The sequence below is a fragment of the Cucurbita maxima genome, unplaced genomic scaffold (genome assembly GCF_002738345.1).
Source record: "Cucurbita maxima cultivar Rimu unplaced genomic scaffold, Cmax_1.0 Cma_Scf00014, whole genome shotgun sequence".
Lineage (NCBI taxonomy): Eukaryota > Viridiplantae > Streptophyta > Magnoliopsida > Cucurbitales > Cucurbitaceae > Cucurbita > Cucurbita maxima.
Window position 1 is genome coordinate 2,180,044 of NW_019272030.1, and position 26,668 is coordinate 2,206,711.

General features: G+C 36.5%; 4 protein-coding genes across 8 annotated transcripts in view; 1 reads left to right on the forward strand and 3 right to left on the reverse strand.

Moving 5' to 3' along the window:
- Positions 1-9: 9 nt before the first annotated feature.
- On the reverse strand, positions 10-7,825 carry LOC111489733 (transcriptional corepressor SEUSS-like). 2 transcript variants are annotated; one of them, XM_023138081.1, is made up of 11 exons: positions 7,447-7,825; positions 6,879-6,948; positions 5,698-6,779; positions 5,504-5,623; positions 5,263-5,311; positions 4,888-5,102; positions 4,688-4,756; positions 4,450-4,547; positions 3,703-3,796; positions 2,337-2,406; positions 10-1,611 (listed from the first exon to the last, which is right to left on the reverse strand). In XM_023138081.1, exons 3-11 carry the CDS (start codon positions 6,745-6,747, stop codon positions 650-652), a joined length of 2,727 nt encoding a protein of 908 aa, XP_022993849.1. In that variant the 5' UTR covers positions 6,748-6,779; positions 6,879-6,948; positions 7,447-7,825; the 3' UTR covers positions 10-649. The 2 variants fall into 2 exon arrangements, with proteins under 2 accessions (XP_022993849.1, XP_022993848.1); XM_023138080.1 differs by having other exon boundaries at positions 5,698-6,783; positions 6,879-6,950.
- Positions 7,826-13,526: 5,701 nt separating this feature from the next.
- Positions 13,527-15,374, reverse strand: LOC111489773 (bidirectional sugar transporter SWEET1-like). The gene is made up of 6 exons (XM_023138151.1): positions 15,238-15,374; positions 15,107-15,143; positions 14,899-14,994; positions 14,529-14,808; positions 14,086-14,205; positions 13,527-13,991 (listed from the first exon to the last, which is right to left on the reverse strand). Exons 1-6 carry the CDS (start codon positions 15,269-15,271, stop codon positions 13,821-13,823), a joined length of 738 nt encoding a protein of 245 aa, XP_022993919.1. The 5' UTR covers positions 15,272-15,374; the 3' UTR covers positions 13,527-13,820.
- Positions 15,375-20,603: 5,229 nt separating this feature from the next.
- LOC111489752 (probable glucuronosyltransferase Os04g0398600) lies at positions 20,604-23,605 on the reverse strand. Its single transcript, XM_023138113.1, has 8 exons — positions 23,167-23,605; positions 22,429-22,575; positions 22,236-22,300; positions 22,035-22,104; positions 21,566-21,784; positions 21,290-21,433; positions 21,074-21,209; positions 20,604-20,995 (listed from the first exon to the last, which is right to left on the reverse strand). Exons 1-8 carry the CDS (start codon positions 23,530-23,532, stop codon positions 20,766-20,768), a joined length of 1,377 nt encoding a protein of 458 aa, XP_022993881.1. The 5' UTR covers positions 23,533-23,605; the 3' UTR covers positions 20,604-20,765.
- Positions 23,606-24,753: 1,148 nt separating this feature from the next.
- Positions 24,754-26,668, forward strand: part of LOC111489731 (putative transcription elongation factor SPT5 homolog 1) — a 10,835-nt gene continuing 8,920 nt past the window's right edge. For 2 of the 4 annotated variants that reach the window (XM_023138077.1, XM_023138078.1), the window contains exon 1: positions 24,754-25,167. In XM_023138077.1, the coding sequence (XP_022993845.1) occupies positions 24,846-25,167 (322 nt within the window). In that variant the 5' untranslated portion in view covers positions 24,754-24,845. The remainder of the gene's footprint in view (positions 25,168-26,668) is intronic. The other 2 variants (XR_002719429.1, XM_023138076.1) reach the window with 1 other exon arrangement.

Sequence of the window (26,668 nt, forward strand, 5' to 3'; positions counted from 1 at the left end):
CACAAGTCATTTCCATGAGCAATAAATTATAATCTCCTGATGCAAAATCATTCGTCAAATACTAACAAGAACAACAACAGGTTGTACCAAGACTGAGGGGAAACCTTGTTTTGCCATCCATGTGGGCTGTTTGTAGATTTAGCATCTGGGACTCAACCTTCTAGTTCCCCAAAACTGTAGGAGAACCCCTTGATTTTGTTTTTTTAGTACTTTCTCAAGTAATTCATTCACCTGAATTGAAACTTCCTTTGGTTAGCACTCTGCAGCCCATTTTGGATTCTCTTCCAAATGACCACATTCCTTGAAAAGCATAGCATAACCCAATATGCTATGAAGAAGGAAGACAATGAAGTAGCTAAATAGGCCAAATATTAGAGGGAAAAAACTTATAGAAATCGCAGGTTACAATGGAAATCACAGACAACCTGCCCCTATCACCATCACCAGCCGTCAGACTTTCCATTTCGTATAATATAAAAGCAAATATATAGGTACAAAGTGTGAATCATTATGCCCCGTACCTGTTTTGCCATGCGGTGCCTGCCATCTCTCGCAGGGCCATCGGCAAATTCTGGTAATTTGAATGCTGCACAAGCAGCAGAGATTACGCTCCAAACCACGTATGATGATCCATATATAGCTGTTTTCTTCATGGGGACGGCTTCCAGTCAAATTGGAGATTACTGAAGCCATTCACAGCTCCTAGTCCACTAAGAAGCTGGTTTCCCATATCCTGCGGTTGTTGGCCATTCATGCTTTGTTCAAGAGCGAGCGAAGCCATTCCTATTCGTCTGTTCATAATGGAGTTATTTCCCATTGCAGTCCTCATTCCATTAACCATGGCAGGCTGACCAAGCCCACTGCCCATTGATCCATATCCACCTCCTCCCGTTCCTGAGCCACTGTTGGTTGCTCCGTTTCCCCCAATACAATTCCCGTTGTTGAGACCTGGATTACTTGTAGGTAAGACCCCATTCACGTTTTTCATATCATTGACCACCGAACCAACACCAACCAGACTTGTCGGACTATTCATTTGATTATTCATCATCATCTCTTGTAAGATCTTTTGCACGGAGGACTGTGTATCACTAGGATCAGCATCTCCAGATAAGGCAGGTTGTTGTATAGAGACATTTGCCGGAGAATTAGCAGCACTCATCTGATTGCCATTCCTCACAGCTGCATGCGATGGTTGTGAAAGATTGTTAGATGATGAAGGAGTCGGTGGCTGGAATGTAGAAGGGTTCAGCTGCGTAGGTGGAATTGTACTGGAAGAACCAGGAGATGGAATCTGAACAGAACTTCCCCCATATGAGTTGCTAGCATCAGCCAAAGAGTTCTGCCGTCTGGAATTAATAGAATTCTGGTGAAGAAGCCCAGCAATGGTGCTCGCTGAGTTTGATGTTGAGGGTTGGTTGGCCATGTTATTTACACTGGCCACACCATTGCTACCCGTAAGCTGCACTGCAGAAGCCTGGACAGAAACCTGGTTGTTATTTGAGTGATGGGCTGTGGATGATTGCTGTTGTTGCTGCTCATTAGAAACTTGAGCATGATTTGTAAGCACTGATGATGAACTAGTCCTTCGAGGAAACTTGGCTAGACTATCTGATTGATAATATAAGAAGAAACGTTCAATAATCTATTAAGGATCCTGTTTCTAAAACATTGACCATTTCTTATTAGAAAAAAGAAAAAAAAGAACAAAAGAATTATCTTCTAGAAAAAGTGAGATCATTCAAACGCCTCAGAAATCACAATCAGATGACAGTTGGGCTGCTAAATGTATCCATAGCACATAAAATATCAATAACAACAAACATGTAATCATTTCTAACTTTTTCAGTCCATCTTGCTTCTGAAGAAGACATGACCTATAGAAACTATACAAACTACACTTGGGAAGCTTCAGATCTTTCCCCCTTGGAATCTCTCTCAATTAGATATGGAGCTCTGCCATAACTCTTCAACAGAAGACATCTCTACTTCTCCATCATACCCTCGAGTTATCACTTGAAATTTTAAAACAGTTCATTATTTAACCCCATCTACGGTTATTTTACTAGACCAGGGGTTATCAACATCATTCGCAATGACCACTAGATAATCAATTGTTCCTAAAAATTTTGGGGCAAAAATTGCGTAGTGCATTTAATATTCTAAGATAGGCATTACTACTTTAGCCACCCATGATAGTAATGTGCTTCTTGAGTTAGGGAACTGTTTATTATATCGTGGGTGTGTGTGTAATAGTTTATTAATGCATCTTCCAAATCCCTTCAAAAGCTGCTAAAAGCTCATAAAACTGTAAACATCATCAAGATTCTACTAACCCATTGGCCCAATCCTTGCTTCTTTGCTGTAATCAATCAAGTCCTTCATGCTATTAACCACTTCGGATATCTGAAGAGCCAAAAGAAAAACAACACAAGGGAGAAAATATCAGAAACGTATATACGTACATGTAAAAATGCTTCAGTTTTAGAGGCCGGGAAATAAACGGCTGAAATACATCAATAATCAATAGGTTACATATGTTCGGTGAGCCATGAAAATTTGAATATGAATACTATTCAAAAATGAATTCCAAAACTAAAAATCACTGTACAAGTACAGAACCATCTACGCACAATTAAAATGGAGCACAAAACAATGAGATTTAACAAACATTTCTAGAATACTAATACGCAGATATGAAATCCCAAATTGAGCAACTAGTTCATATAATGTAATAAATTTCAATATAAATATTCCCATATAAACCAAAAATATTTGTGATCTTCATAACCCATCTAAAAAATTAGGGTTAAATTACAAATTTTCCCTAAATTTTGAGGATGTGTTTATTTAGCCTTTGAAATTTCAAAAATTACAAATTTGATCCCTAAACTTCTATATTTTTATAAATTTATGGATCTACTAGATACAAAATTAAAAGTTTAGAGCTTCCATATACATAAAATTCAAATTTTTATCTAATAGATCAATTAATTTTGTTAGACATAAAATTGAAAAGTTGAAAACCTAAAAGACACTTTTAAAAATTTCGGAGACTAAACATGTAATTTAATCAAAAGTTAATTATTTGGATTTGGAAAGGTGGGCAAAAACGAGATTCTAAAATATGTAAAAGAAAAATATGGCTGCCGAAGTAAAAGGTGGAGGAAGAGGAAGTTTCATCATCCGTGGATGAGTATCAAGTTATAGAAGCATGAGAATAGCACAGTATTTGAACTGCAGAGCAAGATTAGAATGTTAACTAGGCGAACTCACGATGCCAGCAAAATTGTCAAATTTAACCTAAAATAAGTAGTTGAACCTCATGAGAAATTACATTTAAGAGAAACGAACCTAAGGAAACAAACTATTTAAAAATTATGTAACCAATAGCAAACAATATTCTAACACAACCAAGTCGTATTTACTAAAACGGGTTATCTACAGGAGATATGCAATAAATAAGCAACAATAAAACAATTTACAAAAAGATAACCCATCTAAAATACATCGAGTTCAAAGAATCGTAAGAAAAGAAATGAGGTATATATCCATGGGCAAAGAACTCTCATCTAAATGTCATTGAACTAAATGCTAAGTGTCAATTAAAATAAAACTTATATTCATTTGTCAATGAATGCCCACAGTTCTCCAACTTTTTGATTCAATAACGACAACAAAAGGATGTTAGTTATTTATTACCTGTAGACAACGTACGTATCTCTTTGTATATCCCAAGTCATTTACCAGCGGAACTTCCAAGGCTTTAGCTAATTGTCGTGCTGAAGCCACAAACCTATGCCCAATTCATTAAGGGATTAAAAAATCTTCAAAAACATAACTAATTTAAAAAGGAAGCTATAAAATTCAGTGTTAACCAAATGATATACTTCATTATAAGAACCGTCAAGATTTTGATGTGTAGTTAACAAAAAAACATCTAGAGAGTCCAACTTTCTAAAGATTCCCACATACACCATTATATAAGCCGCCCATCTTATAGGTGTACCCAAAATAAAAATCAATCCTCATTTAGTTATATACAGATTTTTACAAGGAACGAATGCTAAAATAATTTCATTCTCACAGGTGAGTGAATGCTCCACACGCTCACAATGCACATTAGAATGAACAATCAATGCCATAATGCCCTAGTAGTTGATAAGGAATGAACTAAGAAAATTGAGTTCGTGGAAAAGTCAAAGGAAGATCTTACAGAATTAGAACAAAACGAATCATGCTTCAAATGAAAACCACTGGCAATAAATAATCCCTAATTACAAGGAGCAAAATGTAAAAGGCCAAGGTCAAGAGAGTGGAAAAAGGGCCTGGGAACATTTTCATACTTCGTAAACGAAGTGCCAGAAAATCACATTAAGAGTTTACACACGAGCAGAAGCAAACAGGTAGGTATTTGTGTAAAGAAACACGAATGTTGGAAGGACGTACATGTTACAATTGTTTTGCAATTCAGGAGTTGATAAATTGGATGATGCGTTTTGAATGGCAGACTGGTACTTTTGAGCTGCCGCTCCAAGGTGGCTAACCTGCATAAAGTGAATAACAACTGTCAATCACAAATTGATGGATAACAGGCAAATTACCGGGTCAATTTAAATCCAAGGTAATGCTTTTCTGAAGAGCAATATGGAGCCTGATTAAAATGTGTCACGAGATGAAGTTAAACCTGAGGTATCAATAATCTCCTAGGTATAAGTTCCTCATGGCGTCGAGCACAGAATTCCCATGAGCATATCTGAAAGGAGTAATGAGTGGAAAAACATCATGAACTGAATATTGCATCTGAGCCATAAAAAATCTAAGCTGTTGAAAGCACAACCATGAACATGCAGACAAAGAAAAGAAGGGAAGTATATTTTACACAACCTTAAGGTCCGGAGAAAAAACAATTCGAAGTTGGCCATCGCGAACAACACGAAGTTGCTCAAAAACACTTTCCTGTATCGCTTTTGCATAATCCAGGACAATCTGACCAGATGCATTATGATATTCACGAGGCATGTCAAGGTACAGTAGTTCCTCCATTGTACCACTTTCATACTTGATCTTAAAAAGTCTGGGAAGAACTTCAGCAGTTGCTTCTGAAATAGTAAAAGAAATTCAAAATTCCATCAATATCAGAAGTCCACAGGAAAGAACCTTCAAAAGAATCATTAATGGAAGTGCTTGGCACACGCCATTAAAACTGGCATTCAGCAGAAATTTTAAATTCCACCCAGCAGGTATGATAACAGAACATACCAAAGCCACGCCCAGGCTTGCGATTGCATATTTCACAGTGCCATATATCCTGAAAATTTCAAAGAAATTGGTGTGCTATTGCATCAACGATGAAGTGGTGACAGGTAAATAGCAAACTTTCAAAGAATCCAAAATGAAAGCAAAATAAATATTAAATATTGTTAATCATATCAAGTTTCATCAAAATTTCTACTGCAATGATGCCAACTAGTATGAGGGAGCAGTGTATCTTGCAGCAGACCTGAGGGAAAACTCCAGTTGTTTGTCGCCCACTTCCATACATGGAAACGCACCACTTCTTCTTGGCATGGGGTGCAAAGTACTCGTTAACAAATTTCCTCCAGAAATCTATATTGTTGTCCTAAAAACAAATTAGAGTTGTCAGATGGTCCTCCTCTTGGACACGACAAAAAATTCAAAGTAACATATTCTTACTTCAGGTCTGTGTTGCTGGTGATACATGTAATGAGTCAGACGCCGAGCACACATTCCAGGTTCATATCCAGGTTTTACAGGAGATCTCAGAGAAAGGTTCTGCTGTTGATAATGTTGTTGCAATTGTGGCCGTAGAGGAGGCATACTTTTTAAGAGATGTTGTTGCTGATGTTGTTGTTGCAATTGCAAAAGCCTTTGTTGGTGCATTAGATTAATTTGGGCAGCCGCTGCCTGAGAGGGCTGTCTAGACATATGGAGAAATTGTTGCGATTGTGGTTGTTGTAGTTGATGCTGCTGCTGCTGCTGCTGCAGAAATAATGACTGGTCCGATTGTTGGGGTTCCATTTTAACTGGTGTCAAACCTCTCAGTGACTGAAGTCGTTGTGATTCTAATTTCACAGGAACAAGGTTTCTCAACGTTTGCAAATGCTGCTGCTGCTGCTGCTGCTGTCCAAGTTGATCATTGCTGGTCACTTGAGGCTCCAACTTTACAGGTCCAACACCATTCAACCCTCGAGTTGCATGAAATTGTGGTTGCTGATTGCTCTGATGTGCAGAAAACTGTTCCATCGACTGTTGACTATGTTGGAAGTTCTGGGGCTCTAGCTGTTGCGACTGCTGTTGATCTGATAACATCCGACTGCTAGAAAGGTTAGAAAATTGTGGATTATGCCCCTGAACGGACGAAACAGGGTTTGTCATATTCGATGCTACAAATGATGATGAAGGATTATTAAGGCTCGTTCCATTGCCAACACCGGAAAGGGGATCTGGCTCTGCACCAGTGTGGCTACTGCCAGGACATGGAAGTCCAGAATTAGGAGCCCCATTTCCAAATGATTGATTAAGGAGAGATGACACATTGGACATATTACCAAGCATATTCATATTATTGAACTGATTGCGAGGCGATACAAGTGAAGAAAAGGCTGCCTGAGAAGGCTGCAGACCACCTTGAATTCCTATCAATCCAGAATTAGATCGCAGAAGTGAGGGTGAAACAGACTGTGCACCGCCACCCATAGGGGTGGGTGGCCCCGATGTTGCCATCTTTCCCAATCACTCGCTAAAGGAAGAGAAACCTACCTAAAGAAATTAACACAGTTAAACTACGTGGAAAGCTGAAATAAAGCTCAACTAAGTCTCAGAGAGCACCAAAGAAAACCGAAACGAAGAAACACCTTTTGGTTCGGACCATTATAGAATCACAGTGTCTTCCCGAGAGGATCAACCTCAATGTCCCGCATGAATCTCTGTACAAGAACATGTCAGATCCACTTTAAATTCAACATCCAGAAGAAAATCAATTAGTACAACCAAATCGAGAACAACAATGATCGATAATCATAATTTCACCAAAAGAACCCGACACGAACTTAAATTTCTTGAAGAACAAATTAAATCTCCAAATCTCAAATCCCCACACCTCTCCGAAAAAAACCAATAAATAAACAACTCGTTAGGGCAATTGAATAAAAACTCGTCAACAAAACTCATGTTCGCCACTTCAATGAACTCCCATGCTTAAAATCCCCAAGAAAGATTCAAGAGGCAAATAAATGAAACCTCACGACATTCTTACGCATTCCCTGCTCATAAGGCGGAAAAGCAAGCAGAGAAGAGGCAAAACTTACAGACTTAAAATCAAGGATCCAAAACGTGAAACAAGTGAAACAACATCTTGTACTGTTATGAACTTGAAAGAGAAATTATGAGGTCTGAATGAATGGAAGACCGTGGAGAACTCACCAGGAACTGAATAAGAAAGTCGAACTGCTGCTTGAAAATCGGACAATATCAAAGAAACAACAACAACAACAGCAGCAGCAGCAGCAGCAGAGCAGACCCAAATTGACTAAATTGTGGAGGTTTCAGTAATCAGTAATTCGGTCTCCTTCGTTCTTCCCGTTCTCCTCCTCCTTCACACGATTCTTCTTCCTCTTCTTCTTGCAGAAACTGATGTTGGAATATGTCAGCTGAAGCTTAGAAGCATAGATTTCAGACTCTATGAACTCATGGAGGGATTCTCCCACAGTAAGCACGACCTGTTTCTCGCTGTAGCTTAGAGAGAGAGAGAGAGAGAGAGAGAGAGAGAGAGAGAGAGGGCGAGACTGTGTCCTTGCGGACGTCAAAATTGTATTCAATTGGATTTAATTATTCTTAATTCATTTTCCTGTTTTTTACCTCGAGAGAAATCAAGTCAAAACGTTTTTCTTCTTTATCACTTATGCATATATACATGCCATCACATACATACATACATAGCATGCATGCTTATCCATCCATAACTCCCCTTCTATCTCACCTAAATTACAACATTGCCACTCTTCATCTACCATTATATGTATTTATTTTGGTTCAAATTAAATATCACACGCATAATTAAATAAATTTTAATTTAATTATTTTTCGATCTTAAAGGTAATTTTAAATTCTTTTAATAAATGAAAAATAATTTAATAAAAATTAAAGATTTCAGCTTTGATTGACATTTATGAAAAATAGCTCAATAATTAAGACATACAATTCGAATATTAAATTTATTTTCTTTTTATTTTTTAATAAAAATTATTTTCTTTTCTTTTATAAAGTCTTTTTCAACATAGAAGGAAAAAGAAAACCCTTTAATTCAAATTGATAATTAATGTATTTAAAATTTGGAGCAGATTTTTCTTAAATTTATAAAAAGGTCTATAGATATTTTGTCACGCCATTATAAATTATTCTTTGAAAGACCCATTTAAAGACAAAATTTGACATTTGAAAATGGTTTTTATTTGTATTTTTAATTAAATTTTATTCCCATGAACAATAAAATATAGGGCCCTTAAATTGAGGCCCAAAATAAAAGTGGGCCGTAAGCCCAAGTGAATTGGAGGCCATTGTACACTTCTAAAAGGCCCAAATAAAGAAACTCATTAAATTTGCCGTCATTTACTCGCATTATTTTGTTTTTTTATATGCTCAATAAATGATTTTACAGACACGTGTTAAGGTTATTATTAACTTATGGATTAATATTAAAAACGATAATTTAAATAAAACAAAAATGAATTAAATGATAAGAAAAAAGAATTATTTACGCGTTTCTAAATACATGTATTTTAAAGGTCGTTAGTTTAGTTTCAGTAAAAAAATATAATTCGATATGTTCGGGTTTAATATGTGTGTCGTATTCTTTTGGTTCAATATTCACGAGGGGAGGGGGTATTAAAGACCATGGCTAATTGTTTCCAAATAGGCTAGTTTCAGTAAGTAAATATAATTCGATATGTTCGGGTTTAATATGCGTGTCATATTCCAAATAGGCTAGTTTCAGTAAGTAAATATAATTCGATATGTTCGGGTTTAATATGCGTGTCATATTCTTTTGGTTCAATATTCACGAGGGGAGGGGGTATTAAAATGTTCGGGTTTAATATGCGTGTCATATTCTTTTGGTTCAATATTCACGAGGGGAGGGGGTATTAAAGACCATGGCTAATTGTTTCCAAATAGGCTAGTTTCAGTAAGTAAATATAATTCGATATGTTCGGGTTTAATATGCGTGTCATATTCTTTTGGTTCAATATTCACGAGGGGAGGGGGTATTAAAAGACCATGGCTAATTGTTTCCAAATAGGCTAAATATAAACAAGAAATTATTTACCTATTCTATATGTAATAATTCTATAGGCTAAATACGACTCTCCACAATAGTATGATATTGCCAATAGAGTTAGTATTCCTCACTTATAAACCCATGATCATTCCCTAAATTAGCCGATGTGGGACTTTCATCATCCAACACCTCCTCTCGAACAAAGCACGTCTCCCCTTAATCGAGGCTCGACTCCTTTGGAGTCTTAGTCATTTTTGACTGCCTTCGTACCTTCAAGGAGGCTTGACTTCTTTTTTCTTTTTGGAGTCCTTTGTTCGACATTCGAGGATTTGCCAATCTATTGGCACGACTAAGTTTAGGGCATGACTCTGATACCATGTTAGACGAACACGACTCTCTACAATGGTATGATTTTTTCCACTTTGAGCATAAGCTCTCATGGCTTTGCTTTGAGATTCCCAAAAGGCCTCATGTCAATGGAGTTAGTATTTCTCACTTATAAACTCATGATCATTCTCTAAATTAGCCGACGTGGGACTTTCATCATCCAACAAGAATATGATACGTGTCATGATACGATGGAGGACAGTGAAAATATGATACATGTCATGATATGATCGAGGAGCATGGTAAGAAAATGACACGTGTTATAATACGATCGAAGACGGTGAAAATATGATACATGTCATGATATGATCAAAGAAGTGAAAAATCTGAGAATAGTGAGAATCTGATACATGTCATGATACGATTAATGAGGATGATGAGAATATGATACGTGTCATGATACGATCAATGAAGACAGTGAGTTACGATATGATCGAGGTGCACTATGAGAATATGATACATTTCATAATATGATGAAGAACCGTGCGAATGTGATACATGTCATGATAGGATCGAAGAAGTGAAAATCTGAAGACAGTGAGAATGTGATACATGTCATGATAAGATCTTATAAGTGAAAATTTGAAGACAAGTGAGAATGTGATACATGTCATGATACAATCAAAGAAGTGAAAATCTGAAAACAGTGAGAATGCGATACATGTCATGATACGATCGAAAAAGTGAATATCTGAAAACAGTGAGAATGCGATACATGTCATGATACGATCGAAGAAATGAAAATCTGAAGACAGTGATAATGTTATACATGTTATGATAGGATCGAAGAAGTGAAAATTTGAAGACAGTGATAATGTGATATATGTCATGATACGATCAAATAAGTGAAAATCATCACATTGTCAAGATACGATCGAAGAAGTGAAAATCTGAAAAGAGTTAGAATTTGATACATGTCATGATACGATCGAAGAAGTAAAAATCTGAAGACGGTGTGAATGTGATAAATGTCATGATACAATGAACGAACAAGGTAAGAATTTGATACACGTCATGATACCATAAGACGTGAGAAGGGTGAGAAGCCATAGCTTAAGAGTTAAGCTGATAATAAGATAAAGATGAAAGGTGATGAGGAGGCTTAATTATTAGGCGTTAAAGTTTTGTTTAGCTGAACAAAGAAAAAGGCCCAATTTTAAGGAAGAAAAAGAAACGGTTGCCAAATGTAAAAGCTTTTCCACACCGCTCTCATGGCTGCCACGTCCCTGTTTGCTTCGCTGGCATCGCCCCCCACCCATCTCCCCCTATAAATTACACCACTCCCTCCCACCACCACCACCACCAACACCACCACCACCACTTCCGCCCACCCAAAATGGGAAGCAAACACCCTTCCAAGCTACCCAAACCCGTCGCCAAAGCCCCTTCCAAGCTTCAACGATCTCTGTCCACGGCCTCCGAGCCAAGGAACACCAAGCAATACCAGATGGTAAGTCACCCTCTTCTTCACACTAATCATTAACCCCTTTTATACTCACCCTTTTGCTTGTTTGATTGTTTTGTGTCACAGGCCATCGCGTCCATGCAGGCCATGGAGAAACAGAGCCGCGCCGGAATCAATGTAAAATCAACCCATCAAAATCTAGCCTCTTTGCTCTGCCATTGTCTTATGCGGTTTGTTTTTGTGTATAGGCTCTACTGAGAGGAGTCGCCAATGGACAAGCTGATCGTGAAGGTGGGACCCCCGGTGCTTCAGCGTCGGTCAACTTTCCGGCGTGATACATGACAAACTAGTCGCCGCCAGATGCCCCAACCGGCCGGAGTTGCTTTTTCGTTTGCTTGTTTGCTGGTTTGTTTTTCTCCATATGTTGTGCGTGTTATGTTTAATGAACTTATGTTATGTGTGTGTACTCTCACGTGCTTTGCACGTGTTTTTAATAATAAATAATGCTTGTTTGTTGGGGTGACATCATTTTTTTATTTTTTTTATTTTCAACTTTCTATTTAATTAATAGGTGCATATAAAATTTAAATTTTAATATACATTTTATAAAATTTAGAAATACACAAAAGAACAAAATTAAAAATTAAAAAGTCATGGATAATTTTGAAAACGACACAAAATTCAGTTTTATAATTAATGAATTTGTAAATTTTAAAAAATGTTGAATAATGTAATTTAGCAAAGACATCTAAAAATCAAAATTAAAGGTTTATTAAATACTTTAAGAATCAATATTAAATAAATAAATATAAATTAAGGTTTAGGTAAAAAATTATTATAAATCAAAGATTGAAAATGGTTTTTAACTTTAAATATATATATATATATATTAATTACTTTTTCTCATCGATACATCAATTATTGTTGAGTTATGTTCGTATCGATTCTTTTAATTATACATTTACATTTAATTTAAGAAAAAGCAAAGGGAAAAAAATTAACCATGGTAAAACTGCATGGTAAAAACTAGTAGTCATTATGTTGTGTTTTCTTTGAAACATTTATTTTTTAATGTTCATCATCTTTAAGGGAACTTAAAAAAAAAAAAAAGATTTATTTATCGATGAGGTTCGAGTATGGTATGACTTCGCTAATCTGTGTCGGTTTGAATGACAGTTAACTGACAAAATATATATATATATATAATTGTACATTTATTAATGAAGTGTAAAAGTACAAATTTGTCGTACTCTGTCAACAATAAAATATTATCGTTTTGATTTTTTAATCTCAATGGTATGTTTGTCCATAAAGAGAAACAAAAATGAGGAGGCTCGAGTATGGTAATACTTCACTAATTTGTGTCGTTTTGAAGGACCGTTAATTAAATGACAAAAAGTTATAAGTTTAATACTTTTATAATTCGTGAGTCTTAATTGTAAGTTTGTTCATGAAATGTAAAAGTACAAATTTGTCGTACTCTGTTGGACAATAAAATTTAAACTTTTGACGTTTTATTTCTAAGACAATAATACATTTTGTCTTCATGATTATTTTATCAGTAGATATCAAAGTTAATCATAAATATTGCCGTTTTGATTCTCAATCTCAACAGTATGTTTGTCCACAAAGAGAAACAAAAATATTTTGTCTTATCGTATCGGACAATAAAAGCAAGTAACGATTTTTTGTCGTGACATGATAATTACATTAGTAAATCTCAAATATAATTAGGAGAGAAAAATGAAACTATTTTGGTATCAAAATCTAAAAAATGTAGTCATGGAAGCTCGTCAATCTAAATTTAGTTTAGTTCAACCGTAACATTGTCATTTTGGGCTTTCCCTCGAGGTTTTTAAAAAGATTTTTTCTCCTCTTCGACCGATATAAGATCTCACAATCCACTCATTTTCGAGTCCCAGTGTCTCGCTGACACTCGTTTCCTTCTCGAATCAACGTGGGACACCCAATCCACTCTCTTTTGGTATCAGCATCATTTTGGAACTCAACCTATTTGCTAGTGTTGGATGATAAAAGTCTCACATCGACTAATTTAGGGAATGATCATGAGTTTATTAGTGAGGAATACTAACTCCATTGGCATGAGGCATTTTGGGAAGCTCAAAGCAAAGCCATGAGAGCTTACGCTCAAAGTGGACAATATCATACCATTGTGGAGAGTCGTGTTCATCTAACATGGTATCAAAGTCATAAACCACACCGGCTAATTCAATATCATACTATTGTGGAGAGTCGTGTTCATCTAACAGCTAGCACATAGTCCGATGTCTGGTTCTTATACCAATTGTAATAACCCAAATATATTTTATTTTTTCCATATTTTATTTAGCGTTAACAAATGCTCCAAAACTATTGTTAATAAATACTTAATAATTTAGAATTTGAATTAGCGGTGATCTAAAACGAACAACCAAGTAAAGAGGTACTCAACATTTCTTCGTTAAGATTTGGAATTCGAAATAATACATAAGCAATTTCACTATGTAGAGACACACGTCGTTCCTCTCCTGTCATTTTGTTCGGTTTGTAGGAACGACATGTCGTCGTCGTCGTCCATTCTTAAGCCACAAAAAAAGGAAAAAAGAAAAAAAAAAAAAAAAAAAAAAAACTAAAAACGCAGTACAACAACTTAAAGTCGAGAAGAAGCCGAGAGCACCCCTCCGGGCTTCCCCCTCAATTTACACCGGGCGGCGAGGACACGTGTCTAAACTAGGCTTGATCATCACGGTCCACTTTGGCGGTGGCCTGCGGCTTCTCCAGTGGGGCCTTGTGCAGGCCCATCTCCATGTTCGTGGGCTTCTCATCGGGCTGGCGATCTCGGTAGATGAAGTAGAGAATCAGCTGCAATGCACCCAAGCCACACCCGAACCCATTTGGCACCTGCACAATTAAATGCCAACCTCCTCTAATTTCTCGCACCATCAGTCTACTCTAGTCTAGTACAGTCCAGTCCAGTCATAAAAACAATACTTACAGCTACGAAAGGGTCGCGGCCAAGAAGGCCGTATACGAACCAAGAAGTCCCACACAAGAACACGAACAGCGACAGGAAAAATGGCATGAACTCTACGCTCTTCGTCTTAATCACTGTTCTCTGTACACAAGTTCTAATTTCTTTACTTACAGACTTTTGTGTTAAAGTTCGTAGTCAAAGATATGTTCAGACTAATTCTCTGCTAAAATTGGTAAAAACGTGAGTGAAAAAAACTAGTTCAGATGGTGAAATGTGAGAATTTCGTGGTATTCACAACAAAAATGCTCAAATACTTCCCCCCATGCTAACAAATTTTCAACCACCCTCATCCATCAGAATATCGTCAATAATTTGAATTTGAATTTCAATTTTCATGTAAATTTGTGTTTATCCGCCATTAAAATGAGTCGATTGGAGATCGAGAAGCAAAACAAATGAGTTACCATTATGGAGAGTGGCGAGCCGTACATGATGATGGAGAAAACCGAAGCAGCCAAGCCACAGAACAACTTTCTGTTTTTGCCGTGCAGCGCAAAAACCGACACCAACGCGACGGCCGTGAAAGCGCCAAGCGCAAATGCAAACAGCGCTCCGATTTTCCCCTTTTCCTTCTTCGGCGCGTAGATTAAGAACACCAACACGTAAACGATCTCAATCACCGCTCCTGTCCCGTTGATCGTTGATACCAATAAGTTGTGTGGGGACACAAATGGTAGACCGTACCTTTATTTTCCCCCCAGAAATTCAAAACCAGAATTCATTTCAACACACACATAGAGAAAGAGCAATTAATTCCAAACTTGAAAAGAGTACCAAGCGGAAAGAAGGCAATTCAGCATCGTCATAACGTATGGAATGCCAGAGAATTGCTCCGTCGATTTGCTCCTTATGATTCTCTTGAAAGTAATCCTAACAAATCAACAAGGCTAAGAAATAAGAAATTTGAAGAAGAAATTAAAATCACCTCCAAGAACATTCAAGAAAAAAAAATATAACAACGGAGATCATTTCCGGTTCTTACATTGGCGACAAGAACAGAAACAGAGCAGTCGCATTTCCTGGAAGAAGAGAAACAAAGAAACGGAAACTTAAGAGTGAACAAAGAGAGATCAAAAACTATTTCAGTGGAAAAGAAAAGGTAACAGAATCTACCAAGAACTCCGAACAAGAAGTGCGGAATATCCATTTCAAGGAAGACGAAGAGAAACGCAGGTGCAGAAGAACTTAGTTTGAAGCAACAATGGAAGATGAGAAACGCCGGAGTGAGAAGGGCAGCGTAGAGAAGCAGAAGCGGAGGGGGAGGAGTTTATATAGAGTGAGAACAAGGGTAATAACCGCAGGGTTTTACTGTTGAACATTACAATTAAAATCGAAGGTAAAAAAGAAAATTAATCTGGTGGGGTAATAATTAGTTTTAATCTTATCCATTTGCTTCTCGAGCGAGATGCGGCTACTTCTGTCTCAAAACTCGTTCTGCAATCAATGTGGATTCGGAACACTTGGATGTATTTATGCAAATAACTATTAATATTTTTTTATTTTTAATATTTACAGCTTTTATACTCCATTTTTATTTTTCATGAATTTAAATATTAATACAAATAAATAAACGGTTCGAAATTTAGGTGGTGGTATACCCTTTCTTATCTGTGTCCGTTACATAATCATTTTCTTTTATTTTTATTTTTCTAAAATTTCACCATTTTATATATATATATATAAAACATGAATACGTCTCACCTTAATAGTATAATATTGTTGGTTAGACGAACACGACTCTCCACAATGGTATGATATTGTCCACTTTGAGTATAAGCTCTCATGGCTTTGCTTTGGGCTTCCCAAAAGGTATCACACCAATGGAGAGTGTATTCTTAGATTATAAACCCATGACCATTTCCTAAATTAACCGATGTGGGACTTTCATCATCCAACATTGTTCACTTTGAATATAAGTTTTTGTAGAGTTTCTCAAAGGTCCTCATTGTAGAAAGTATTTCTTAATTATAAACCTATGATTAATCTAATAATACACCTTTTCGTACCATTTTTTCATATATATATTTTAAATTAAAAAAAGTAAAATATTATATGTGATATATTAAATCATATTTATAATTACGATTTGTTATTATAAAAGTCGATAATTTCATTTTTTTTATTTGTTAAATTACAAAAAAGAAAATAATTGCTTAATTTTTAAGTATAATTAAATAACAAAGATAGCTGATTCCCATGCAAATATATTTATTTATGGATATTAGTTTAAAAATAATAATTTAAAGAGAAATGCATAAAATATGTTTTTTTTTTTTTTTTTATTTCATGTGAAGCCGTGGAAGAATTTTAATCGTATTTAGTATTAAGAAAAATAAAAATGTAATTATAAAATATAAATATATATATATATTTTTTTTTATCATTTTCCGACGTTTACGTCACCGAAATTTATTTTTTCAGTGATGCAGCTGCAGGTGACAGTGGTAAGGGCAACGTGGGCAGACGTAGGAATTTGTGCCTGTGGGGCCCACTTTCTATTTACGGCTAAATTTTTAAAATACTGAATTATATATACTGTAATTTTCTTGTCTATAAATTTAAAAAACAAATTTTAATATTTGTATATATTTCAAATTAAATTCTATACTTATTAGATTAATTAATTTTAAAATATTTTAAATACGTCATTTTTTACAAAATTAAAATTTTATGAGCAAATTTGTAATTTAACAAAAAATTGTAAAAATCAAAAAAAAAAAATATTACTACTTTTAATAAAATTAAGATTCATACAATATTAAATTTGATAAACAAACTTACAATAGAATTGTATTACATATTTTTTTCTAATTAATATTTGACGTGTCATTATAAATATATTATTTTATTTATGAGTTAATTAATTATTCATAAATATATTATTTTACTAATATTTTATATAAAAAGCATAACTGTCTTGTTTTTTGTTTTGTAATTTCTCGATTGTGAAATAATTATAAATTGTCTTTAATAATTATTTATTAAATTGTATTAAAAAGAAAACTCTAATTCATTTAATAATTATTTATAATCACGAACTCATTCCACGATAATATTTTATTTTTTCTTTAATGTAATTTAACATTTTCTGTATAAAATTACAAAAATATCCTTAATTTAAAAGTAAAAACTATCCATTTATTTCATATATAGACAATTTGAACTGAAAATATTCAAGTTCAAGATAAGTGTTTAGAAAATAAGTTTGCCCACTTTGTCCAACTTTTCTTAATTGAGTAAACCTATTTAAAGTAAAATAATTCAAAACACGTCTCATAAATTTCAGCCTTAATTAATCTATTAATAATCAATTGGTAGATATTGTCATTGTCCCCTCTAACAGATGTGAAATCTCATAATCCACTCTCTTGTAGGCACAGCTTTATGACTAGGCTGGTTTCTCCCTCCAACAGTAGGGGCAATGGGGTCTCTGGGGTCTCATAATCCACACCAGCAGAGTGGGCAAAGGGGTCTCTAGGGTCTCATAATCCACACCTGTAGAGTGGTCAAAGGGGTCTCTAGGGTCTTATAATCCACACCAGCAGAGTGGGCAAAGGGGTCTCCAGGGTCTCATAATCCACACCAGCATAGTGGGCAAAGGGGTCTCTAGGGTCTCATAATCCACACCAGTAGAGTGGGCAAAGGGGTCTCTAGGGTCTCTAGGGTCTCATAATCCACACCAGCAGAGTGGGCAAAGGGGTCTCCAGGGTCTCATAATCCACACCAGCATAGTGGGCTAAGGGGTCTCTAGGGTCTCATAATCCACACCAGCATAGTGGGCAAAGGGGTCTCTAGGGTCTCATAATCCACACAGCAGAGTGGGCAATGGGGTCTCAGAATCCACACCAAACGTTCTTACTAGCACTCGTTTCTATCTTCAAACGATGTGGGATCTCATAATTACTCTTGGACTCGGCTTCCTCGTTGGCACACGGCCTAATATCTACCATTTTAAAGATTCACTTAATATCCTGACTAGCGTACAAGTCGGTCAAAATTAATTATGTGAAATTATAGCGGGGAAAGGGAAATTTGGTGCAGCTTTTGGGTGTTGCCAATAAGAAAACAACAAGTTATGAGATGTTGTAGAATCTGCGGCTTGGCTTTTTGAGAGTTGGAATTGGTGGGATTGGAAGTTGAATGAATGACTACACGACGTTCATCGTCTCTTTCATTGTAGCATGTGCCATTAGGTTCATGTCTATTCCTTCATTCATAAATCTAACCTTCTACCACTCTCTTTCTCCCCTTCTCAAAACTCTCGCGATATTGGATGTCGATTATCAATTGGTCTGAGTGTTCAAATAACTCAGGCTATCTAACCTAAATCGTAAATGTTCTATTGGGTTAGATTTTTTTCTAATTTGGGTTGGGTTTTAAAAAACTGAAACAATTCGGGTCGGTTTGTAGCGACATTTGAATTGTCCAACCCAATAAACTCGAAAATCTTTTTAGTTGAGCTTCGGTCGGGTTCTTCTATAAATCTCCTATCCCTTGCTTAACTCCTTATTCTGTCAACCCGTCGCTGGTTGATTGGATCAAACCCAAGTACACGCAAGATTGAAAAGGATTGGAAAAAAGGCCGCAAGTAATCCATAGGGTAGTAAGCCTATACTTTTAAGTTCATCTTTCAATAACAATCATTTAGAAACTGAGATGGACTTGAAAATAGAGAGTTAGGTTCGGTTGAGTTGTGAACTCTAAGAAAAATTTCTAACCTGTGTACGTCAAAGACTCATAATTTCTTGAAACCCGCTTCGTAAAATAGGTTAATAGTAATTACATTCGAATCTCAAAATATTATTATCAAACTAAATCGTTTAATGAAAACAAGTTAATCATAACGGTTGAGTCAAATTTTTCGGGTGCAACTAGCATAAGGCGGCTCACCAAACGTGGGGGCTGTGCTATAAGTTGATATGAATATGGGATGGTTGACAAAGGGAGCAGAGTTATGAAGAAAATGGAGCTATCAAAGTGATGAAGTGGGATATATATGAGTGAGGCTTTTTGGAAGGCAGGCAACTCATATAATGATGCCCTAGCAGACAGGACTCTTTTGGAAGCTTAGAGATCACAAACTGAGATTGCCCACATAAAGAAACCTCCTCCATTAATGTTCTAGTAGTGCTATGCTTGCATTTGTGGATCAAATTCATTGCCCACTTCTTTGCTTTTCGTACCTTCAAGTTGTCGAGACGCGACACGTAACGTCTTTGACTGCTTTCAAAATCGAAAACTATTACACCAACTACGAGGGTTTCTTTTTCCACTGTTCCAGAGGATCTGAGCCATTAGTGAGACACCACCCTGAAAGAGCTAGATAGCTTTTATGGGGCGTAGGCCTCCCATAAGGTAACGGAGGCGTGCAAAGGTTTCTTCAGGCCAGATGGAGATTGGTTGGGAGCTTGACTGCAAGACCCACGACATAATGATCCAACCGTGTCGAGTGAAAAGACTATTGCTCAATAGATAAAAGTTACTCTAGGGATAAGAGACTGAGCTATCGGTAGAGGTGGACTTTATCTAATGCAATCGTGACCAATATCATCTCGAGCTTCTTAATATCAAATCATATCAACCCAAGTATATGTTGTAGATGATATCCATTTCCATTTAATCAGTATTTATAACATTCCCTCCATTAGCTTCATTGAGAGCCATTAATCAAAGGTGAGTGACCTAAGAGACAGGTTAAGTGTGCATTAATTGAAGAACAGCAGCCCCAAATAATGAAGACAGTGTTATTAATTTTCTTTCGAGGTTTCTTATGGAAAAGGAAACCACACATGCCTACAATTAATGAACAAATTCCCAAAATTATTGATAGCAGAGAACAACAAATTGGCATTCTCCATGATGATATCCACTTTCGGTGTCTTCAACTCAATTCCCCAACGCCTTCTTTTAGTTCTAAACCTTTCCAAATGGGTTTGCAGTAAAAGACATTTGAAAGGAACCGTCTCTGTTTTTTTGTATACTAATAAATCGCGGTGCTCTGTTTTGGAACAGAGGGGAATCTTGTTCCAGGACAGGATGAAAAAGCTACAGGAATTGGGTGGCTGCGTTTGAATTCCAGGGGAAAGATTTAGATTGAAAAATATCCATAATGGCACGGGTTCTTAGGCAGAAAAGGCTTGATTTTGAGTTATGATCTCTGCTTGTCTTGTCGGAATGCTCTGTTTTTTGTTATTGTCTGCTCTGTTTTTTGGTCTTGTCTGCTCTGATACATGAACATGAACAGGGGAACAGAATGTCACGAGATAATATGCCAGTTTCTCTTCAAGATTTGATTGGAGAATATAGTAATGCCTATGCAAATGGGTTGGCGTAGGATGTCCTCATTTCCAAGATACTTCAGACCTAGAGGCTTATAAGAGTCGAAGTCAGGCAATTCCTAATATACCTTTACTCGAAGACTCGTTAAGCTAATAATATATCAATTATGCCTCGACCCAGTATTCAGTGATTATCGAACAGCTACGAATGAGTATCAAATTACATAACTATTCATCCTGCAATATAAGCTTTCTCTGAACGTTATAGAGCATCACTTTACAATCTAACATATGAAATACAAACTTTCAGAAATGGTAATGGGCAAAAAGAGCAAAGGTAAGGGCATCGGGTGTTGTGTAATGTCAAGGCAGGGGCATAGGGGGCCTCCAATTTGAGAATTCAACCAGTTGTCTATTTACAAAAGATCCATTGTGCAACCAAAATGTTTCAGTTGATTGGTGAAACTGCCTAACTTTTCTCTGAAGTTCCCATAGAATTCCCTGCATGGTAGAGCATGGTTCTGAATCTGAGGCGTAAACCCATAGGCACCTAACTCGTCTGCCTCGTGCTATCATCTTGTCTATGGCTGCATCTGCAAGAGAAAAAGAGAGAGATCAAAGTTTTAAGGCAATGTCATGTGGGCCTAGATATAACTGGTGAGTGAATTGACCTGGAATTGACTCCAGGTACTCCAACAGTTGAGGGCCTATTTCGCTTGATGGCCATTTTATTGAGATCTGGGAGTAGTCAATTACATTCTGGAGAGGCAATTCGACCTGATCCGATAGTAAAACTGGTACACACTCCTGTGAAAACAGAGAATGATAATTATCCTGATTACCGAACCCTCTTGTAGCTTAATCCGAGTGTGGAGAGACATACATACCACGAAAAATGACTCGTAAAAACGAAGTGTCCAAGATGATTCTCCACGAGGAGCAAGACAGAACTTAGCATTGCGCAAGTGCTCAAAATACTCCAACTTTCCCAATTTGTCAGGACCACTGAACTTCAAAACTGGAGATTCCAACTGTTTGGGATATCATATCCATTTCTTATATATATGTTTCTCAATCTTAGATGACAAGAAATAGAAGTTTTCTTATCACCATATTTGTAGGCTTCATTCAGAGAATGACAAAGGCTAAAGAAAACAGCATACCTTATCAGCAAATTGTTTTGCAAGTTCAATCAACTTTAGACGACCAACTTTTCCTTGATCGCGTCCTAAATAATTTGCCAAGTACTTCCTTTTAGATAAAGGCAAAGGCTGGACTATTTTAGCTCCATGGGAAGTCATCCCATCATCAACATTGCCAGGAATTATGATATCTTTCCATGTATTGAAAGCACTCGTGTCTTTTTTATCTGTCCGATCCCCCTGTGCTAACACAGAAAAAGATTTTATTGTTATTATTTTTAAGAAATTACAAGACGAGTCAAGAAAGGCTAACAAACTAGATTATTGACATTGTTAGCGCAGCGGTACCACAAATATAATTAGTTTATTGGCCAAAAAACTATCAACTTTTTCTTGCCCAAATAGGAACTGAGGAACAATTATGCAATGTTAATGTCATAATGCATCTGGTAAAAACTAAGTATCTGCAGCACAACGATATCTTATATACCTCCGGAGTAAGTATTATGGAACGATTTATGTAAGTCGCCCAAGATTTAAATAAGTGAGCTCCTGCACCACTGCAATTGGGAGAGTATAAGTAATGAGAGTTGGAGGGATAACCTAAAATTATCCTACGCTTGTTCAATGAGAAATTTGAACAGACCATCAAAACTGAACAGAAACTACAAGAATAGAAACCTTATTATACCTTGGGAAAACAAATATGTGGTCGCGACCCCCTGAGAGCCTGAAATATGGCATTTGACTTATAACCTAAAAGGTGGGAAGTTCATGTGAATAACCTTTTCTATAACCAGAAGAACAGGAAACATTGCTATGATTATATAATTGTTTTAGCCTATACCTCGCAATATCAAGCAAGAATAAGAGGGGGACTGCACCTGTATATACGCCTCGTTAATCTCCTTGTCGTTGAGACCACCAAGCATCCTAACACATTTAACATAAGCTGGCACAAAGAAAAAATCTGCTTCTTCTTTCTTTCTTGTTCGAAATCTCGATTGTTGAAGCAATCTGTGAATTTTCACCTGCAACCAATCGTATTGTCAATGAGAAGCTCTACAGAAGGTGTAGGTATTGAACAAAAATTAAGTAAGAGAAGAAACGGTGACTCCAGGCATCTGAAAATTAGGAGGTTAAACAATTTTAGAAGCCCAGAAAATTTTCTCATTCAATCTGAAGAAACAATTCGATTCACCTCTTTTCATAATTTGAACGGATTAACAGGACGACATTGGACCAGAAAATTTTAAGAATCTTGCAATGATCCTTAATGTTCAAGGTAATATGTCCAATTGAGAGTTTGTACACAGTTCAGGATAGATTTTGCAATCTGTGCATTTCCCCAATCAGAAGCCAAACAAAGCATTACACCGAAATGATAAAGAGATAACTTCCACAAGTAATAGACAAATCTCAAGCTTCTGCTGTGTTCATAAGCATGAAAAATCAAATCAAAATCAAGCACGTACGCATTTATGGAATGAACGTGGTCGAGTTTACGAAGTGTAATTGTAAGCAACCGCTAAACAAAAAGTAATCTCAATAGAGGGAGAACAACACAATTTCAGAAATGGAAACAAGAAAAGTCGAATAGTACAATTACAAAGCAAGCATACCTGAGTGCCCCATTGGCCTTTTAAACAAGCAGAAGCCGTGATCTTCCCGTCCCTCCCATACATCAAAGCTTTGAGCCCCTGAATTTCGCTCTCGTCGTAGACATAAATCTTGAGAGATAGATGGGAACCGTACCCTCTGTCCGGCCACGAAACGGATCCATCGTCGTTTGATTCGACGGCGTAGTGTGATTGAGCGAATCCATTGGACAATTTAACGGCGGATGGGGCGAGCAATCGATCGACCGCACGGGTAAGGAAGAAGGTGGTGCAGACTAGAAGCAACGCGCCGATCTGATGCGACCGAGTGCAGAGCGGCGGATTATGGTGAATTCCGAATTGTCTCCCTTTGTTGTTCACGCTTCCCATTCTTCGTCCTCCTCACTCTCACGGTCTCTCCCCTCTAATGGCGACGGAAGTTCATAAATTTTAAATTATCAAAAAATGAAAACTTCAATTATATCCTCAAATCTTCAAAATTAAACCCAAAACCATCTTAAAATTTTGATTAGGTATTGTTTATAGTAACAAATCTAAACCCATTACAAAAATCAATTTAACCATCGAAAATCAACCCTCGGGTGAGGAAGGAGACCGCTTCCTTTTTCAGGGATCGAGTTCCCGACTCGAGACACATCCTTTGACAAAACTACTACAGCAATGGAGACATTTCCCTCGAGAAGAGGCAAACTGATCTTCGAGGAGCTGAGCTGCCTATCTACTCCTTGAGTTGTACTAACCCAACGATATCAATCTCGACCATTCATTACTTATAGTTCATAAACGTCATGTGTTCGTACCGAAATTGTTTTGAAACAAACTTTTTTTTTTATATTCACATCATTAAAAGATTATGTTACGGCTTCATTAATGCATTCAATTTTTGGTAGGTATTGATATATTCATAACGTGAGCTAAGAAAAAATTAATAGAGATTTGCAAAATTAGCTACCAATTTTGAGTATGCTTTAACGAACACATGCCCTGAACAATAACATCAATGCACTTGACATATATACTTGATTTGATACGTTATTAGGATACAACATCGACTATGAATGTCACTGTAACGAATATATACCTTATTACAAGTGTTTAATGGAAGGTTTATTTAATATATTACTTTCATAAATGTTAATATATTATTTTAATTTACTACCTACGAGGTTGATATGATTGATTTATGAACGTTTATATTAGAAGTATAGATGAGTTGGGTCGGAGATTTTTTTTTATCAACCTTAAAATCCAGGTTGGTTGAGCTGGAGACGAACAAGGTTAAATATGGAATCTAAAATTAGGGTGGGGTTGAATTAGATTGTCCGAATGTTTTTTTATAATTAATTTTTAAAAAGTATATTAGGGAGGTTGGTCATTTATTTTAATTTTATTTTTAAAATTTAATATAAAACAATTTTATGATTGAAATAAAATTTATTTTAAAAGTGGATGAAATTTAAAGTTTACTAATTAAAATCGATTTTTGAGTATTTATTTTAAATAATCTTATTTATATTAATTTAAATTGATTTTGGTACGACGAGTAGAAGTAGACGGATACGCCGCTGGGCTTAAAACGTTAAAAATACTAAAATTATTAACGTTCCCAAGTTCACACCATTTTTCTTGTTCGAGTATCTTGGCTTAGGGCATAGTTGAACTTGCGAATTTCGGTTCTAGACATGCCTCGTCGCAGGGATGACGACGATGACGACGACATTGACGCCGATGAGGAAGAGTATGAGGAGGAGATGGAACAGCCTCTGGATGACGAGGATGAAGAGGAAGATCGTTCGAGTAGGAAGCGGCGGAGATCGAATTTTATAGATGACGCTGCGGAGGAGGATGAGGACGAGGAGGAAGAAGAAGAGGATGACGATGATGAAGATTTTGGTGGCGGTGGTCGGCGGCGGCGTGCCAAGAGGCCTAGCGGTTCTCAGTTTTTGGATATTGAGGCGGAGGTCGATAGCGATGACGATGAAGAGGACGACGATGGAGAGGACGGTATGTTTTGTATTATTGGCTCTGTTAACTGGATTGTCGATAAATTAGAGTGCGATTAGGGTTTTTCTTTTGCGATTTCCTTGGTATATATTCAATTTATTGGTTAAAATGGTTGGTAATCGAAGTTTTTTTTTTCCCCCGTATTGGGGATTTCCGTATATGCACATTCAGGCAATCCAATTGAAATAGAGAATTAGGGTGGCTAGTTAGGATTTTGAATTGTGAGTCTCAGAGATTGTCTAGTATTCCGGTATTAGTTTCTGACATGTAAGTTAGGCCTCGAGGTTTGGTTGTTTGGATAGATTTTGATATACGATGTTTGTGACTGATTGTTTCTGTAATTTGGTGAAAGTGAAATGGCTGTAAGCCATTCTTATTTTGTGTTTCTATCAAGAAAGGAACTCCTAATTGTTATTCAAAAAACGAGAAATACCATAAAACTTTTACTCCCTTTAGGTGCATAGAAAGATAATTCACCTTTCGTAAAATCTATAGTATACAATACGAGAATACAAAGTGAACCTCTCTGTGAGAGTTTACAAAAAAGACACCGGCGATATAAATCAATCTCAATAGGACAGAAGTTATGAAATGTGCTGTCAAGGAAACGCAAACCAATGGGAGATTTGAAATTTAGTATCATCCATTCTTTCTGCCCACCATGTAGATTTATTTTTTTTTCAATTGATAGCTTTAGTGGCATTAATCCATAAAAGCTTAGTATTGCTTCAGAGCTCCACGCTACAAAGTAATTGTAACATCCTGTCCTTGGAGCATTTATCAAACACTCATGAGCAACCAAACGTTATAAAGAGAAGTTCCCTTCATCTTCTATAGGAAGCATGAAATAAAGGCACGAGCTGATTAGTTTATCCCTCATCTACCTTCGTACAAAGGACACAACAAGTTGTTCTTATGGGTTAGGTTGCCAACTTATGTTTGCTATGTTAATGCTATCCCGTCACTGCATGGGATGAGAAAGACTCCATGATAATGTGATTTGCAACAAAGCATTCCCGTTTTTTGGATTTCACAATCTCCAGCGAACATTCAGCAAAGTCTTCTTCCAAGTTTTGAGGATTGAACGTTTTTGTGTTCAGTTGCTTTGAAATACCACTACTGGTTATAATAATAGTGGATTGGAGTTCCGAAAGTTGGCTACCTGCACAAGTATCATTCCTTAAAAGGAGTCCTCCAATCAATACCAACACCAATGACCTCAAGTTTTTGTATATGAACAACTTTTTTAAATGTTCCATTAAGAATTTCTTGCAGCGCCACATTGCCTTTTATTTGCAGTATTACCATTCTCACCCTTCCCATAAGTGCTAGCCACCTCCTTATGCCACAATTCATGAGGTTCTTGGGGGAATTTTCTTGCATCATTTAGCCGAATGAGTCAAGTTGCCAAATCCTGGTCTTCAACCCCTAGGACTTGGAATGTTAATTTCCTTCCTTCATCAGCTTTCAAAAAAAAAAAAAAAAAAAAAAAAAAAAAAAA

Bases quoted from the DNA above. Each gene is read 5' to 3' on its own strand.
- LOC111489733 (XM_023138081.1), bottom strand. From the start codon at position 6,747: ATGGCAACATCGGGGCCACCCACCCCTATGGGTGGCGGTGCACAGTCT. The intron at 5,624-5,697 runs GTAAGAATATGT...ATTTGTTTTTAG, and splicing joins ACCAGCAACACAGACCTGAA to GACAACAATATAGATTTCTG. The intron at 2,407-3,702 runs GTAATAAATAAC...TTGGCTCTTCAG, and splicing joins GATACGTACGTTGTCTACAG to ATATCCGAAGTGGTTAATAG.
- LOC111489773 (XM_023138151.1), bottom strand. From the start codon at position 15,271: ATGGATATTCCGCACTTCTTGTTCGGAGTTCTTG. The intron at 14,809-14,898 runs GTACTCTTTTCA...GGGAAAATAAAG, and splicing joins AATTGCCTTCTTTCCGCTTG to GTACGGTCTACCATTTGTGT. The intron at 14,206-14,528 runs GTAACTCATTTG...ACTTGTGTACAG, and splicing joins GCTCGCCACTCTCCATAATG to AGAACAGTGATTAAGACGAA.
- LOC111489752 (XM_023138113.1), bottom strand. From the start codon at position 23,532: ATGGGAAGCGTGAACAACAAAGGGAGACAATTCGGAATTCACCATAAT. The intron at 22,576-23,166 runs GTATGCTTGCTT...GATTGGTTGCAG, and splicing joins AAGGCCAATGGGGCACTCAG to GTGAAAATTCACAGATTGCT. The intron at 21,434-21,565 runs GTATGCTGTTTT...TATCCCAAACAG, and splicing joins CAAAACAATTTGCTGATAAG to TTGGAATCTCCAGTTTTGAA.